The 13,662-nt window shown below is 32.9% G+C and overlaps 2 protein-coding genes across 4 annotated transcripts; one reads left to right on the forward strand and one right to left on the reverse strand.

Moving 5' to 3' along the window:
• Positions 1 to 953: 953 nt before the first annotated feature.
• LOC146945743 (uncharacterized) lies at positions 954 to 2,052 on the forward strand. Its single transcript, XM_085744027.1, has one exon. It carries the CDS (start codon positions 1,253 to 1,255, stop codon positions 1,805 to 1,807), a length of 555 nt encoding a protein of 184 aa, XP_085600153.1. The 5' UTR covers positions 954 to 1,252; the 3' UTR covers positions 1,808 to 2,052.
• Positions 2,053 to 2,660: 608 nt separating this feature from the next.
• On the reverse strand, positions 2,661 to 9,197 carry LOC146945744 (oxysterol-binding protein-related protein 4B-like). Of its 3 annotated transcripts, none has more exons than XM_085744026.1 (7): positions 9,040 to 9,197; positions 7,030 to 7,179; positions 5,240 to 5,485; positions 4,513 to 4,609; positions 3,919 to 4,210; positions 3,723 to 3,825; positions 2,661 to 3,112 (listed from the first exon to the last, which is right to left on the reverse strand). In XM_085744026.1, the coding sequence occupies exons 1-7, from the start codon at positions 9,040 to 9,042 to the stop codon at positions 2,861 to 2,863; spliced, it is 1,143 nt and encodes a 380-aa protein (XP_085600152.1). In that variant the 5' UTR covers positions 9,043 to 9,197; the 3' UTR covers positions 2,661 to 2,860. The 3 variants fall into 3 exon arrangements, with proteins under 3 accessions (XP_085600152.1, XP_085600151.1, XP_085600150.1); XM_085744025.1 differs by having other exon boundaries at positions 7,030 to 7,185; XM_085744024.1 differs by lacking the exon at positions 9,040 to 9,197 and having other exon boundaries at positions 7,030 to 7,191.
• Positions 9,198 to 13,662: the final 4,465 nt, after the last annotated feature.

Raw genomic sequence — 13,662 nt, forward strand, 5'->3', positions numbered from 1 at the left:
GCGGGAGTATCAATAAAGAAGGAAGCACATTTCTTGACTAACCTATTATATAGAAGATCGAAACTTAGTTCTACAGATGTTATGGTGTACGGATGGGTAGGAGGAAAACATACATGTGTGGACTTGACAGGGTTTCACCACTCGTGGAATTATGGGTCAAAGTTTTTACGGTAGGACAGATAGCCCTAAAAGCCGCGTCAAGCAAAATGGCTTAACATGATAAAATGTATTCTCACAATCAACATACTTTTATACTATTTGTTTTTAACGCTTTTGGCTTACCAACACCAGATGCTATTGACCTTCTACATAGAGTTCAAAGGGTCATGTACAACAATGTCATGTCTCTTAGGTCTATGAATATTGTGTTTACAAATATTGTTATTGCTATCCAAAAAGGTCTAACAATAAAACTTGTTGTCCGCCTGATTTTATTCATGTGTAATTAATTTTTGATATATAAAAAATTGGTATTCAAACTAAAGTCATTGCTAGAAATAAAAACCAATATTTAGGTGAGTTAGGTAATAATTATCACAACCAATCATTAAAATAATTTTAACTTTAACTTATAGATTACGTGGTTTGTATAGTAGAGTCAAGAATGTTTGGAAGAGTTAATTTAAGTTTATCCTATGACAGAAGTAATTGCGTGAGAATTTGAAAGAGTTATGATATGTTATTATTTTATTTTAATGAACTATTTCATATTGCTTATTGTTATAAGTTGTTTTTAACTTATGTCGTGTTATATGGTTTGACTGATTCAATGGTTCAAGCTAGCATATAGAAAAAAAGGACCATGTCCACTTGATGAGTAACCCATATTCCCTAAGATTTTTCTGTTTAAAAATGGAAAGAGACTTTCTGTTTCTATCTGAACTTGATCATTACACGTTATTAGAAATTTTCTTACTTATATATAAGTCATATGAAGTTTCACTTTGTGTTTCAAATTAAAATCACTTCAAAATAGCCACCCTTTTGTGTCCTTTGTGTGTCTCTTTAAAATTAACTATGCCTTAAGATACACACAAAGACTAATTAGCCTTAAACTTATTCATATATGCATCAATAGTCAATTCCATATTACCAATTTGCTATTGTATATTCACTGATATTGTTAATATATGCATATTGATCTATATAAAAGTACTACACTTTCATCATCCTCTATCAAGAACAATCAAATAACACGATTCACTGAGATTCAACCCTTGTCGCTTAGATTCGTTTTATTTGAAAAACAAAGATGGGAGGGTGTTTTTCTTCAAGATCATCATGCACATCAAAGAAAATCCGTTTGGTTCATCTAAGTGGTTATGTAGAAGATTTTGAGCAACCAATTTCAGTTAACCAAGTGATCAATAGTCGAAATCCGCCAACTCACTTTGTTTGTACCTCCCTTCAACTTCTTTCATCTTCTTCAAAACCATTGAAAGGAGATACACAACTTCAACCAGGAAATGTTTACTTCATGCTACCTTATTCAATTCTACAAGCCGATGTTTCGCCTGTGGATTTGGCTTCGCTTGCGAAAAGGCTCACTGCAAAGGCGAAGACTAGTAGATTTGATGAGAAAAAGTCATTGAAAGGTAGTAGTCCCTTATCAAACCAAGATGCTTTGAGCAGTATTTGGAGTTCGCCTTCGATGAGTCCCGGCAGAGTTGCAGTGGCCGAACAATACGGTATGACGTATGGAGGACGAAGCACATGTAGAGGGCGGTTATGGAGACCTCTATTGGATACTATCAGAGAGAAGTCATTCAATAGAAGTAATGAATCCGATTTGAAAGAATATCAATGAAGTTTGCATTCTCTTGTGGAATAAGGTAATACAAGAGAGAAAGAGGGCATGTTTGGTTGTTCGATGAATCTATTGATTAAAAGGAAAAAAAGTTGAGACATTTGCTTTTGAATATTTCTTGTGTTTGATTTTTCTATGAATCCTCCTAAAGGTATGATGTAAATGTTTAAGCTCTTGATATTTCAGTTTGTAGATTTAAGTCTTATTAATTAGAATTGAAATCAAGTGAAGTGAAATTTTGGAGACATGAATTATCTCACAATCTTTTTAAGCCTTGTAATCTTTTAATTAGGTCCTGTTTCGATAAACAACTCGATTAATGCCTTATAACATAAGCACTTATCTTATATAAGTGTTTATATTTATTTTTATAACATACGATAAACAAAGTCAAACTTTTTTCATATAAGCTATCTGGGAGATCTTGTGAAAATAAACTGAAAACATAATTTGTTTTTATAAGCTCTCTTGAACAGTATCATAAGTTCTTTGCCTGTAGATAACTCAGATACGTTAATCCAAAGCAGCCCTTAATTATGTGCTTTGTAATTAAAGATTATGAAGCAATCATATCAAGAGAAATTTCTGCCAGTGAAATCTGTAAGTTTCTTGGTCCCATGTGAAGTTTTTAGATTTCATGATTAGAATATACACACAATTTATAAATCTTAATGACCGGTACGATACATAGTTTAATTGCAGCCATAATATAAAGAATTTGGAGGTCTCGCAACTGTAATTTCAACCACATCGGCTGCATTTTTCCGCAATATTAAAGATTACCGCATAACCACGACTGTTATTTAAACCATTGGTATGATATTTAAAATCCAAATGAAGTGAAAAGAAAGTATTGAACTCAATATTTTGTTAAGATTATGGTAGCCAAACTTGTGTTTTGAGACAAAATTGGTTCCTTCTAAGAACCAACCAAAATGAGGTATACCAAAAGGCAGACCATAATTGTTTAGTTTATAGATAAATCAGCTGGCCTAACTAATGATGACTTTAGCAATGTTATAGTAATGCTGAAATGGTAAACTATATGACAAATTACAAGGTTACAATAGGAGAAGGTGGGACCCACTTTTGAATAGGTAAACAGTCCCAAGACCCTTCTTTGCTTTGAGACAGTATGAAATGTTTAGGAACCCAAGTTTCTCCTTTGGATTCTCTTTCTCTTGAGTCCTCCCTTTGTTTTTGCTCCAGAGTTTTCTTTGCTTCTCTTGCTTTTTCCCAGTCTTTGTTCAAGATGGCTTGGCTTAACGAACTCCAAATAAGAGCCGATTCTGTTGGCCACACGCTCTGATGAAGCAAACAGAAGAGAATCTCAGACTAAATTCAGAAAGATAAACACATTCACATTCATACATTACATAAAAATATGCTTCTGTTATTATCGAGCTATCATATGCAAAATACATACATTAAACGTTGTTACTCCTCTAATTTATTTATTTTCCCGAAATCAAGTCATCTGTACTGCTTTACTTGATTCTCAAGTAATATAGTACTTTTTTGTGTACCGGAAAGGTACCCCACCCAATTCAGGTCAAGGGACTAAAGGGCCAGTCAGCCCTAGTGGGATTAGGCCTACTTCTAATGTCAATGTTTCAAAGTCAAGTCCGTAACACCAATTTTCAGAGCTACTGTCCGATTTCAAGTCTTGCAAGCTCACAATTTTTTCCACAGTTTGAAGGCGACTCAGTGGGATGAATAGAGTGAATGCTAGACTTTTGGTGTACCGGAACACTTTTCATTCCGTAAATATTCATACTTCGATTGGAACAAGAGCAATCAAAATGTTTGTGCAAGAAAAAGATTCAACTTATACATGTTCTCTAGATATTCAACTAACAGTGTCATGCAAACACGTTCGCGCCCATATACACACATATTGCGCATTAGTCGTTACCTCTGCATCCTTAACAGTAGGAGTTTCGAGCCTTGAAATGACTTCTTTTGCATCATATATCACCCTTTCTTCGCCATTACTTGTATCCTTCAGTGTGACAGTACTGCATCATATTATAGTATTAATTAGGAACATAGTATATAGGATACCATCATCAAAATATTAAGAAGTGAAAGTTTAAAAGTGAGATACATACCTATCCCAGTGACCATTAACTGTAAAGAGAACCTTAGATGTCAGTGAATCAATAATCTTCCCCTTTATTAATCTTCTATTACCACCAAATCCAAAGAATGATTGACTTATGTAACTTAACTCAGCCACAAGACCTGTTTCTATACACCTGATGTTGACATTCCCGACCCAATCAACTCCAGTAACAGGAAGAATTCTTATAAAGAGATTTGGAGAATTCATTTCATACGTCTCTCCATGATTGAGGAGCCTCAGTTTCCGTTTTCCGTGCACCTGAGCTTCCACTGAAGTACCTACATTTTTTTTGGATAGACAAATGATGGTAAGCTAGCGATTAATGTAAACCCTAGACCTCCTTAAAACTTTTCCGGTGTTCCTTAGCTCACCAACCGAACTACCTAGAGGGGACTGTAGTACCTACATATTTGGTTTATTTTATGTCTCCACAACTTTAATTGAACGTCAAATTTGTATATGCTACAGAACATTAGAAATATAACATACTTGTTCTAACTCAATTGGGAATAGATACAAATTTATTAAAAGTAGTAAAAATCAAGTTTCTCTTATCACACAAGAGATGTCATATTTTTACCATTGAACTTTGCAGCAGGATACTGACACCATATGATTTCTATGTTTTCCTTCTCATCAGTTGCATGAAGGGCAGATACAGCAGGGTGGTGTAAAACCTGCAAACAATCAAATACAACAATTCAATCATCTAAGGAAAATGAGTTTAGCAACCATAAACACATCGTAAAATTTACATAGATATCCAACCATATTTCGCCAACTTAACAAATTATTCATTGTAAAACTTGTTTATAACATGACAAAATTGTTTAAATTTTATGTAAATTTACATTGTCAGTATTACATTAGAGGTGTCAAATGGCCTAGCCTAATGAGCCGATTCGACTAGTCCATATTTTAAGATGGGTTTGACTATAAAAAAAACAGGTAAGCCGGTCCGATTGGTCTATAATTTAACATGGTTTAGACTATAAAATAACAAGTAAAATAAAAACAAGCATATCTTTCGGCATGACTTAAGTGACTCGATTAGAATGTTAAGTTGGGTTGGCTGGCCCATTCAATCAGTCAGGCCAACCAATCCGGCAACTTTGGTATATATAATTTCTTTTGTTTTTCCATAGGTTTCTATAATCTTATTCAAGACGTGTCAGACATTATATACGAGAACTTTTCCTAACTATGATTCAAACCAAAGTTGGCCAAGTTGAGAGAGTCTTGTCACACATCAAATTAATCATTTTGTGACCAAACTAAGCATGTAGCATTACGAAAAAAACATGTACCTGTTCTAGTAGGACATTAAGATTTCCCTTGGAAACATGATGAGTCTCACCAAGAATTGGATTATAAGGAGCAACACCAAAAATTGGAGGGCGTGTGGTTGATATACTCCATGCTACAACAGATATGAGTCTTTCAATTTTACTCTTCCCAGTGTTACACTTGCTTAGTAAGTCTGAAGATGTGGAATATACTGATTCACCATAGCATTGAAGTTGTGACTTTGGAAAGTTGAATAATGGTGGCAACTGCACCAAGCAACCAACAACACAATGTTATTTTTTATGGATCATCTTCCCTGTAGTGGAATCAATCTCTTGTAAACTATGAAGCACGAACACTCCTCAGATTAGACATGCCTAAGTGTCGGATTCCGACACCGACACATACTTACACTGAATTATGTGATTTTCTAAAATTATTATCAGTGTCGACGTATCAGTGTCCATGTCCGTATCCGTGCTTCTTGTAAATAATATAAAGTATAATTATCTATAATATGAACATTTTTTACAATAATCTATAATATGAACTTAATTACTGTACAAAGCATCACATTAAAATGTTATGGGATAATTATGCAAGACTTTTTTGCTCTATTGTTGTATATGCATTCATTGAACTCTTAATTTAAAATCTATATTTATCTATAGCCATTTTCTTTTGTGGTGGCTGAGTTTTGAACCCCGGACCTTGCATATTTTTATGCATTGTCCATACCAACTGAGATAAGTGTGCACTTTATTTGTTTCAAGAAACTGCATGAAATGGGAAAACTTTGGTGAAAAATAAGATAAATGAATTGATTTACTCGACCAAAAAATGAAAGAAAAATGATACAAATATTACGTTTTATTTTCTCATTTTCTCTTCGATTTTTTGTTGTATAAATTGGATATTGCAACTTTGGAGCCGGTCGAGGAGGACCACTGTGAAAACAAAATTAAGTTGGAAGACAATCATGTCACCTTATTCAAACATTGTTAGATATAATAAACACTATATTTAGTTTTAAAAAGAATGAGTGGAAAAAAGTGAACAAAAAAAATGTACAGGAAAAAGAGTTGAAATAAGAAGATATTTTTTAGTTGTTGGCAAGAGAAAATAAAATAAAATAAAAACTTTGGCTTTACGCTATTTGATAATGTAAAATATGTGAGAGAGAGAGACAATATTTATATAAAAAAAATTAAACAAATACTACCTTCAAACAAAAAATTTAATTGCACTTTTGGCACACTTAATCTCTCAATTTAGCTACTTTAGACCCTAGTTTTTTGACCAAAAAATATCCCATTGACCAAAAAAATAAAAAATAAAAAACACCCTTTATGATTTCGTAGTCCCCGCTCGTTTTTTCTTTTCACCACCACCGCACGATTGCACAATATCTTGACGTGCAAAAGTAAAAGCTTATAAAGTGGAGCCTCGACATTAACATGAATTTTCGCCGCGGTTTTACAAACGGTAACACCAAACTAAACATATACTAAGATTCAATCATCAACATATGGCTAAAGGGTCAATACTACCAGCCACTTGGACCATATTTTCTTCATATGATAATTTAGAGATTTTGTCAAAAATAACGGTTGTCCTCATAATTTCTTGGGTGAAAACTTTTATTCAAGATTCATATACTATTTTCTTATAGTTCCTATTTCACCTCTAAATCCAACAAAAAAAAAAAAGTAAAATTTCCCCTATTTTTACTCATCCTAAAACATAAGAAATGAAGAAAATTTCAACCAAACAAAGAAGAAAAAAAGTATACATGTGAAATTAAACTTGCCTGAAAACGTGTGAGATCAGATCCTGGCCGCACATTTTTAAGAAGACTTAATATACGTTGCAATAGATTAGGAGCACTGTAATTTTCCTCTGAATCTGAATCATTTCTTAACGAAAATGGCTTCGTCAACACAATACTATTTGCAATTTCCTGCATCTCCATATAGCAAATTTGTATGAATTCACAAATTTGAATATTGTGAATTTGATAATGGATTATGTGCACAAAATTTCAAACAAACAATAGTATTTAACTGGTGGTAATTTATAGCCTTCATTAGGTTAAATATCGCATGTCAAGTCAATGCATTGATGGATTTTGTCACAAGCGCATGCGTATAATTTGATTTCGTTATTAATTATGTATACAAATATATCTAATGAAACAAGAAATATTTGATTTCTTACACCTTAAGGATTTTAATGAATTTTGTTTCTTTTATGCAAAATAGAAAAGATAGACATAAAAAGCGTATAAATCAAAATAGAAAAGATGACATAAAAAGCGTGTGTAAAGATTGTACCAAGAAAAAAAGCATATAAAGATTGTACCAAGAAAAAAAGCGTGTAACGCACCAAGGCTAATTTTCCTATTTTTGAAATCAATCCATATAACACTATTAAAATGTGGGTCAATAGATCTTGATCAGTCGATTCAAATTCAAAATTGTGTTATTGTGTCATTGAAAACAATGTATTGTGCCTAAAAAAGATAAAGGAAAAAAAGCAGTGTATAAATTTTCCTTTTTTCCTTGTGAGAAGTTAAGTTACGGTTGAATAATGGGATGACAATGAGGGCTTGTATGCCTCTTTTAAGTCTGCTCCACTTTTAACCCATCACAAATAGGGTAAGATGAGGCGGGGCAACCAAGTGAAACAAGACATATCAATTTAGGTTGTCGAATTCAAATTGTCACATGTCATGTTCTTTGACGGACTAACCCGTCAAATAAATATATTTTTTTTATTCATATAAATCATAAAAGTTCATAATTTTTTGTTGTTTTATTCACGTAATTTTTTATGTTTGAGGTGACATGATTTATTTTTGTTATTACCAAAAAGCTCATTAACAATAGCATACTAATGACTTTATGTTGTAATCCACGTAATTTCTTAATAAAAACGATAAAAATGACAATTTTCATTTAAAGTAAATTCACGGACCGACTCACCCCACCCCGTCTTTTCAATGGGTTTAACAGAACAAACCAATTTAAAGGATCAAGTTTATTTTTTTGGCCCTACTGGCTCGATCCATTTTACCACCCCTTAAATCATTAGTGACAGGTCTAAAATTTCATTTCAAGGATTGCTTCCTTGGATTTCTCTTCCTACTTAAATATAGCACAAAGAAAAATGAATTCAAATTCTTTGCCGTTACATGTTCCCTCACGCTTATACGCGGTTAGTCACATTGGTGATTGTTGCATTGAGATTCAAGTAGATTTTTTATTTCTACATCATACGATTTCAATACAACGGTCATCAATGTGGCGTGGCTAACTACGTGAATGCAGGGGAATGTGGGACTAGCTACAAGAAAGAAAGAAAAAAAAAAGTAAAAAACAAGTACCAAATACAATGCTAGCTACATCCAATTTCCTTCAACTAGTTTAATGTATGTAAGCACAAAGCCACAGATGGCGGATACACGATGAATTTCAAAGCAAATGTGTATACTATTATTGTATTATTCTTTTCTCAGCGTTATGTGCACGAAAAGAGAAAAAGGAATCAACTAAAGTACGTCATTCACATGTGCATTAATATATACAAAAGTAAATCATTATTATAATATCATAATATGTATAAAATAATAATGGAACGATCCACTAGCTAGTATCAAACATCGATACGAACAAAAATTAAGGTTGCCGGAATACAGCTTTTAGTTTATTTTTCCGGCAGAAATATGTATGAAGAAGCTAACAAAAAGGTGCATAGAAAAACATAGAGAATTTTTATAAAAAACAAATAAACATAGAGAAAAAGATAAGAAGGTGCGTACCATGTCTGAAAATAGAGTATAAAGGATGAAGGAATTAATGAATATTGTTGATGCTTTGATATAGGAATCAGAAATGAATATATCTAAGAAGAGAAGGTGAATGAATATTTTTTGGTTTAAGAAGGTGAATGAATAATATTTTTTGGTTTAAGAAGGTGAATCAATATTGATGATGGTTTTTGATATCAAAATTGGAGATTAATATTGATGGAAAAGGTGTTCATATTTTCCTTTGCTACTAATAAAACAGGATTCTGATTATAACAGATAACAGTGAATGCTTTCTTTGTTTTGGTCATTTAATTTGCCAACCCCAAACTTCTCTCTTTTTGTCCTCTTTCTTTATAAAAATTAGTAAGAAGATAAAAAATTGTTTATTTAGGATAAAAAATTGTTTCAGTGTTACTACTTTATAGTAAACAAAAAGAATCGCTGTCTAGAAGTTCTAGCTCAACTGGTAAATGCCGAAATTACAAGGCCGAACGCCGTGACCCGGATTCGAATCCGGGACCTCACAGTTATGTGTGGGTTTATTTTCAGTGGATTACCACTTCATCTAAGACAAAAAAAAAAATCATCTAAGACCAAAAAAAAAGAATCGCTGTATTTAAGGATAGTGAGTAGTGTCAATTGACTTTTTTTTTTCTTGTAACTTAGTCAAAAACTTTATGACTGTGATAAATATAATTGTAATTTTAAAAAATGGGACTTTGCTCTCCTACCGGCTATAGTCAAGATTTTACGCATTTGGACGAGGTAATCATTCAATTAAGATTAGGTGATTCATATTCATATTTATTATACAATTATATTTCAACGTCATTTTGTGGACAAATATCATTATAATAATTATATTAACTATTTATCCATTGGAAAAAAATAAGAATATATGTGGTCCCTAATTGGCCTAATTAACGGAAATAAAATTAGATGACTTATTAACGAAATAATGGAAAACCTTAATTGACGAACATCTATAGTCCCTAATATATTGTACACAAACATATTCTCTCTTCTTCCCACGTGAATAGTTTTCAAGGCATAAAGATACCGGTTAAGGAAGAATCAAATTATCTGCTGCTAATCGTTCTTTCTATTATAGATTATTGCGGAGAACTTCATCATGGATCATGATTTATGTTGAAACTTTTATGGGTTTAATGATCTTCCCTATGTTCAAGCATTTTGAAACAGCAAACACAAGGTAAGGTCCCATTCCCTCGATTTCTAAATGTTTGGGTTGTAATTTCCATTTTCTGTCACTACACTTGTTCAGATTATATTTGCCGAACTAGATTATTCTTAGTTCGACTTATATAATTTGAACTGAAACAATATATGTTGTTTTTATTGTGAATTTTTGTTCATTATATGTATATGTGATGTAGCATGTTTTAGATATGGACCGCCTGAACCACTTTAAAAATGAATATATCTAAGATTAGAAGGTGAATGAATATTGGTGATAGTTTTTTATATCAAAATTGGAAATTAATATAGATGGAAGAGGGGTTCACATTTTCCTTTGGTACTAATAAAACGGGATTCTATTCTGGTTTGTTTTGGTCATTTAATTTGCCAACCTCTAACCTCCCTCTTTTGTCCTCTTACTATTAAAAATTAGTAAGAAAATAAAAAAATTTATATATTTACGATCAAAAAATTATTTTAGTGTTACTACTTTATAGTAAATAAAAAGAATCGCTGTATTTAAGGATAGTGAGTAGTGTCATTTGCTTTTTTGCTTGTTATTTAGTTAAAAAAAAACTTTATGGTTGTGATAAATATAACTGTAATTTTAAAAAATGGGACTATGCTCTCCTATAGGCTATAGTCAAGATTTTATGCATTTGAATGAGGTCATCGCCAAAGATTAGATGATTTAGATTCAAATTTATTATATAATTATATTTCAACGTCATTTCGTGGACAAGGGACCCTTCTCTCCTATAGGCTATAGTCAATATTTCACGCATTTGGCGAGGTGATCGTTCAATCAAGATTAGGTGATTTAGATTCGAATTTATTATATATTTATATTTCAATGTCATTACGTGAACAAATATCTATATAATAATTATTAGTTATTTATTTATTAGTAACATTAACTGATTATTAATCAAACAAAGTGAAACGTTGATTAGATTTCTATTTAGATAATTTATTATTTAATTAATTGATATGAACTCAATATTGAATCAATATTTGGATGACTCATTAACGGAACAATGAAAAACCCTAATTGGCCAAACATGTTGTCCCTAATATACCGTACACAAGCATAATCGCTATTCTTCCCATTTGAAGAGAATTCAAGCCATAATAATACCAATTGAGGAAGAAACAAATTAGCCACCGCTAACCATTCTTTTTATTATGGATTATTGCCAGAGAGCTTTTTCATCATTGATATAATCTTTTTATTATGGATTATTGTGAGAGAACCTTTTCATCATTGATACATGTATTTCTAATACTTAATTCCTTATAATTCTTGATAGATCAAATATGTTATAGATCCGATAATATCCATGCTCATATGTTATATGTGTATTCCGCCACTAAAGTTATGATTATAGTTTTGATCTTTATAGATCATGATTTATATTGATGAATTAATAAATTAATTCCGACAAGTGGTATTAGATAGCGGGCGTTGATGTTTGTTTTATTGATATTGATCATGATTTATGTCGAAAATTTTATGGGTTAAATGTTCTTTCCTAATTTCAAGCATTTTGAAACAACAAACACAAGGTAAGGTCTCATTCCCTCGATTTCTCAATGTTTGGGTTGTAATTTCGTTTACCTATCATTGAACTTGTTCGGATTATATTTGTCGAACTAGATTGCTCCTGGTTCGGCTTATAAAATATGAATTGAAACAATATATGTTGTTTTCAATTTACTGTGGAGTTTTGTTAATTGTATGTATATATGATGTTTCATGTTTCATATATGGACTACATCTACCGCTTTAAAAATGACAGACCTTCCATGATTGTTGTTGCTAGACGAGAGCAGTACGAGAAGAATGAAGCAGAAGGAAGGATGGGCAAGCACATTGGGAGGGGAAACCCCTTAGCGTGAACCCCAGCCCGAGCAGCACGATATGGAGGAGTAGGTGGTGGTGGAGGTGGAGAACACGACTGATGATGAGAAGCCGTAGGTGGAGGTGGGGGTAGAACCACAACTGTTGGATGACTATCCTAGTGGTCCACATGACATATTTGTGCCACCAGTGCCATCTTCATGTGGTCTATCACATGTCTGAGGGAGTACTAACACTTTACAACTCTTGTAATATTTTTTTTTATGTAAACTGAATTCTATGATTATTTTTATTTATGTAAAATGAATTGAATCATATCATGATATTAATTTTTGTAGCGGCGTGTCAATTTAAAGTGTGTGAACAACGAAAAAAGTTATAGTCTATACAATAACCAAATTGGACAGCATGGAACAGTGATGGTTCAAAGATGCCATGCGAGTCAGTGGATTTAAATGGCTCCAAAATGTCAGTTATCATATCCTTAACTATGACATGTTGTGTGCTTTTTGTTGAAAGATTGCACAAGGAGGCGTCTAGCTTCCATCTTTCGATTGGAGAGATGATATTGACACTTGATGATTTGTCATGTCTGCTACACCTCATCGAGGGCCGAATCCTAGACCACAGTACGATGGTGGAGCTATTGGGGTCTGATGTGGTTGAGGCTGAGTATTAGGTGAGAAAAAAGGGTGTTCATGAACATTTCGGTTGGTTGAGGGCAAATTTTAAGAAGTGTCTTCAGGAACATGGTGATGGTGAAGAGTTCCAAGTGAAGCGGGATCAGACTCCATGCATCTATCTACTTTATTTGGTGGGTGTCACATTCTTCAATAACAAGAGCGTAAACTATGTGGACGTAACAAACCTGAAGTACTTCATGGACTTAGAGCTAGTTTCTGATTAAGCATGGGGAGCAGCTACACTTGCTCACATGTATAGCTTGATAGTGGATCCCATTATAAGACTTCACAACTAGATGGACACTTGACCTTGTTACAAGTATACATTTTAATGAGTTATTTACATGTTAAACATGTTTTTATTTATTTATTCTGATACCAATATGTTTTTGTTTATGCAAGCTTGGGTTTTTCAGCATTTTCAGTCAATCAGGGCTACTAATCATTTGGATGGATATAGAGAGGATTGACACCCATGTTCCATGATGTTTGTTTCCCTAAAGGGTCATGTTGTCACAAATCCCACACAATCGCATCTGAATCTTGGGTATGTTGTCATGAACCTCTATCAGATCCACCGTCAAACATCTCCGTTTGAGCGAATCGATCTTTACTCTAGATGACTCTGATACGGACCTCGTAGGATCCAATTTATGCTAAGAGTCAATCAGACCCATTCAGGTCCAATAATTTGGGTATAGTAGATCACATTGACACTTTCTTTGTTTTGGTCATTTAATTTGCCAACCCTAAACCTCTCTCGCACTTTTGTCCCGTTCTTTTATCTAAATTAGTACTCCCTCCGTCTCACAATATTAGTCGTTTAAGGTTTGTATTAAGGAAATGATTAATTGTGTTGATTTCAATGGTAAAATTAGTAGCATTTAC

The sequence above is a fragment of the Medicago sativa genome, chromosome 2 (assembly GCF_051527215.1).
Source record: "Medicago sativa cultivar Bolivia chromosome 2, Bolivia_mono, whole genome shotgun sequence".
In the NCBI taxonomy this organism is placed as follows: Eukaryota; Viridiplantae; Streptophyta; class Magnoliopsida; order Fabales; family Fabaceae; genus Medicago; species Medicago sativa.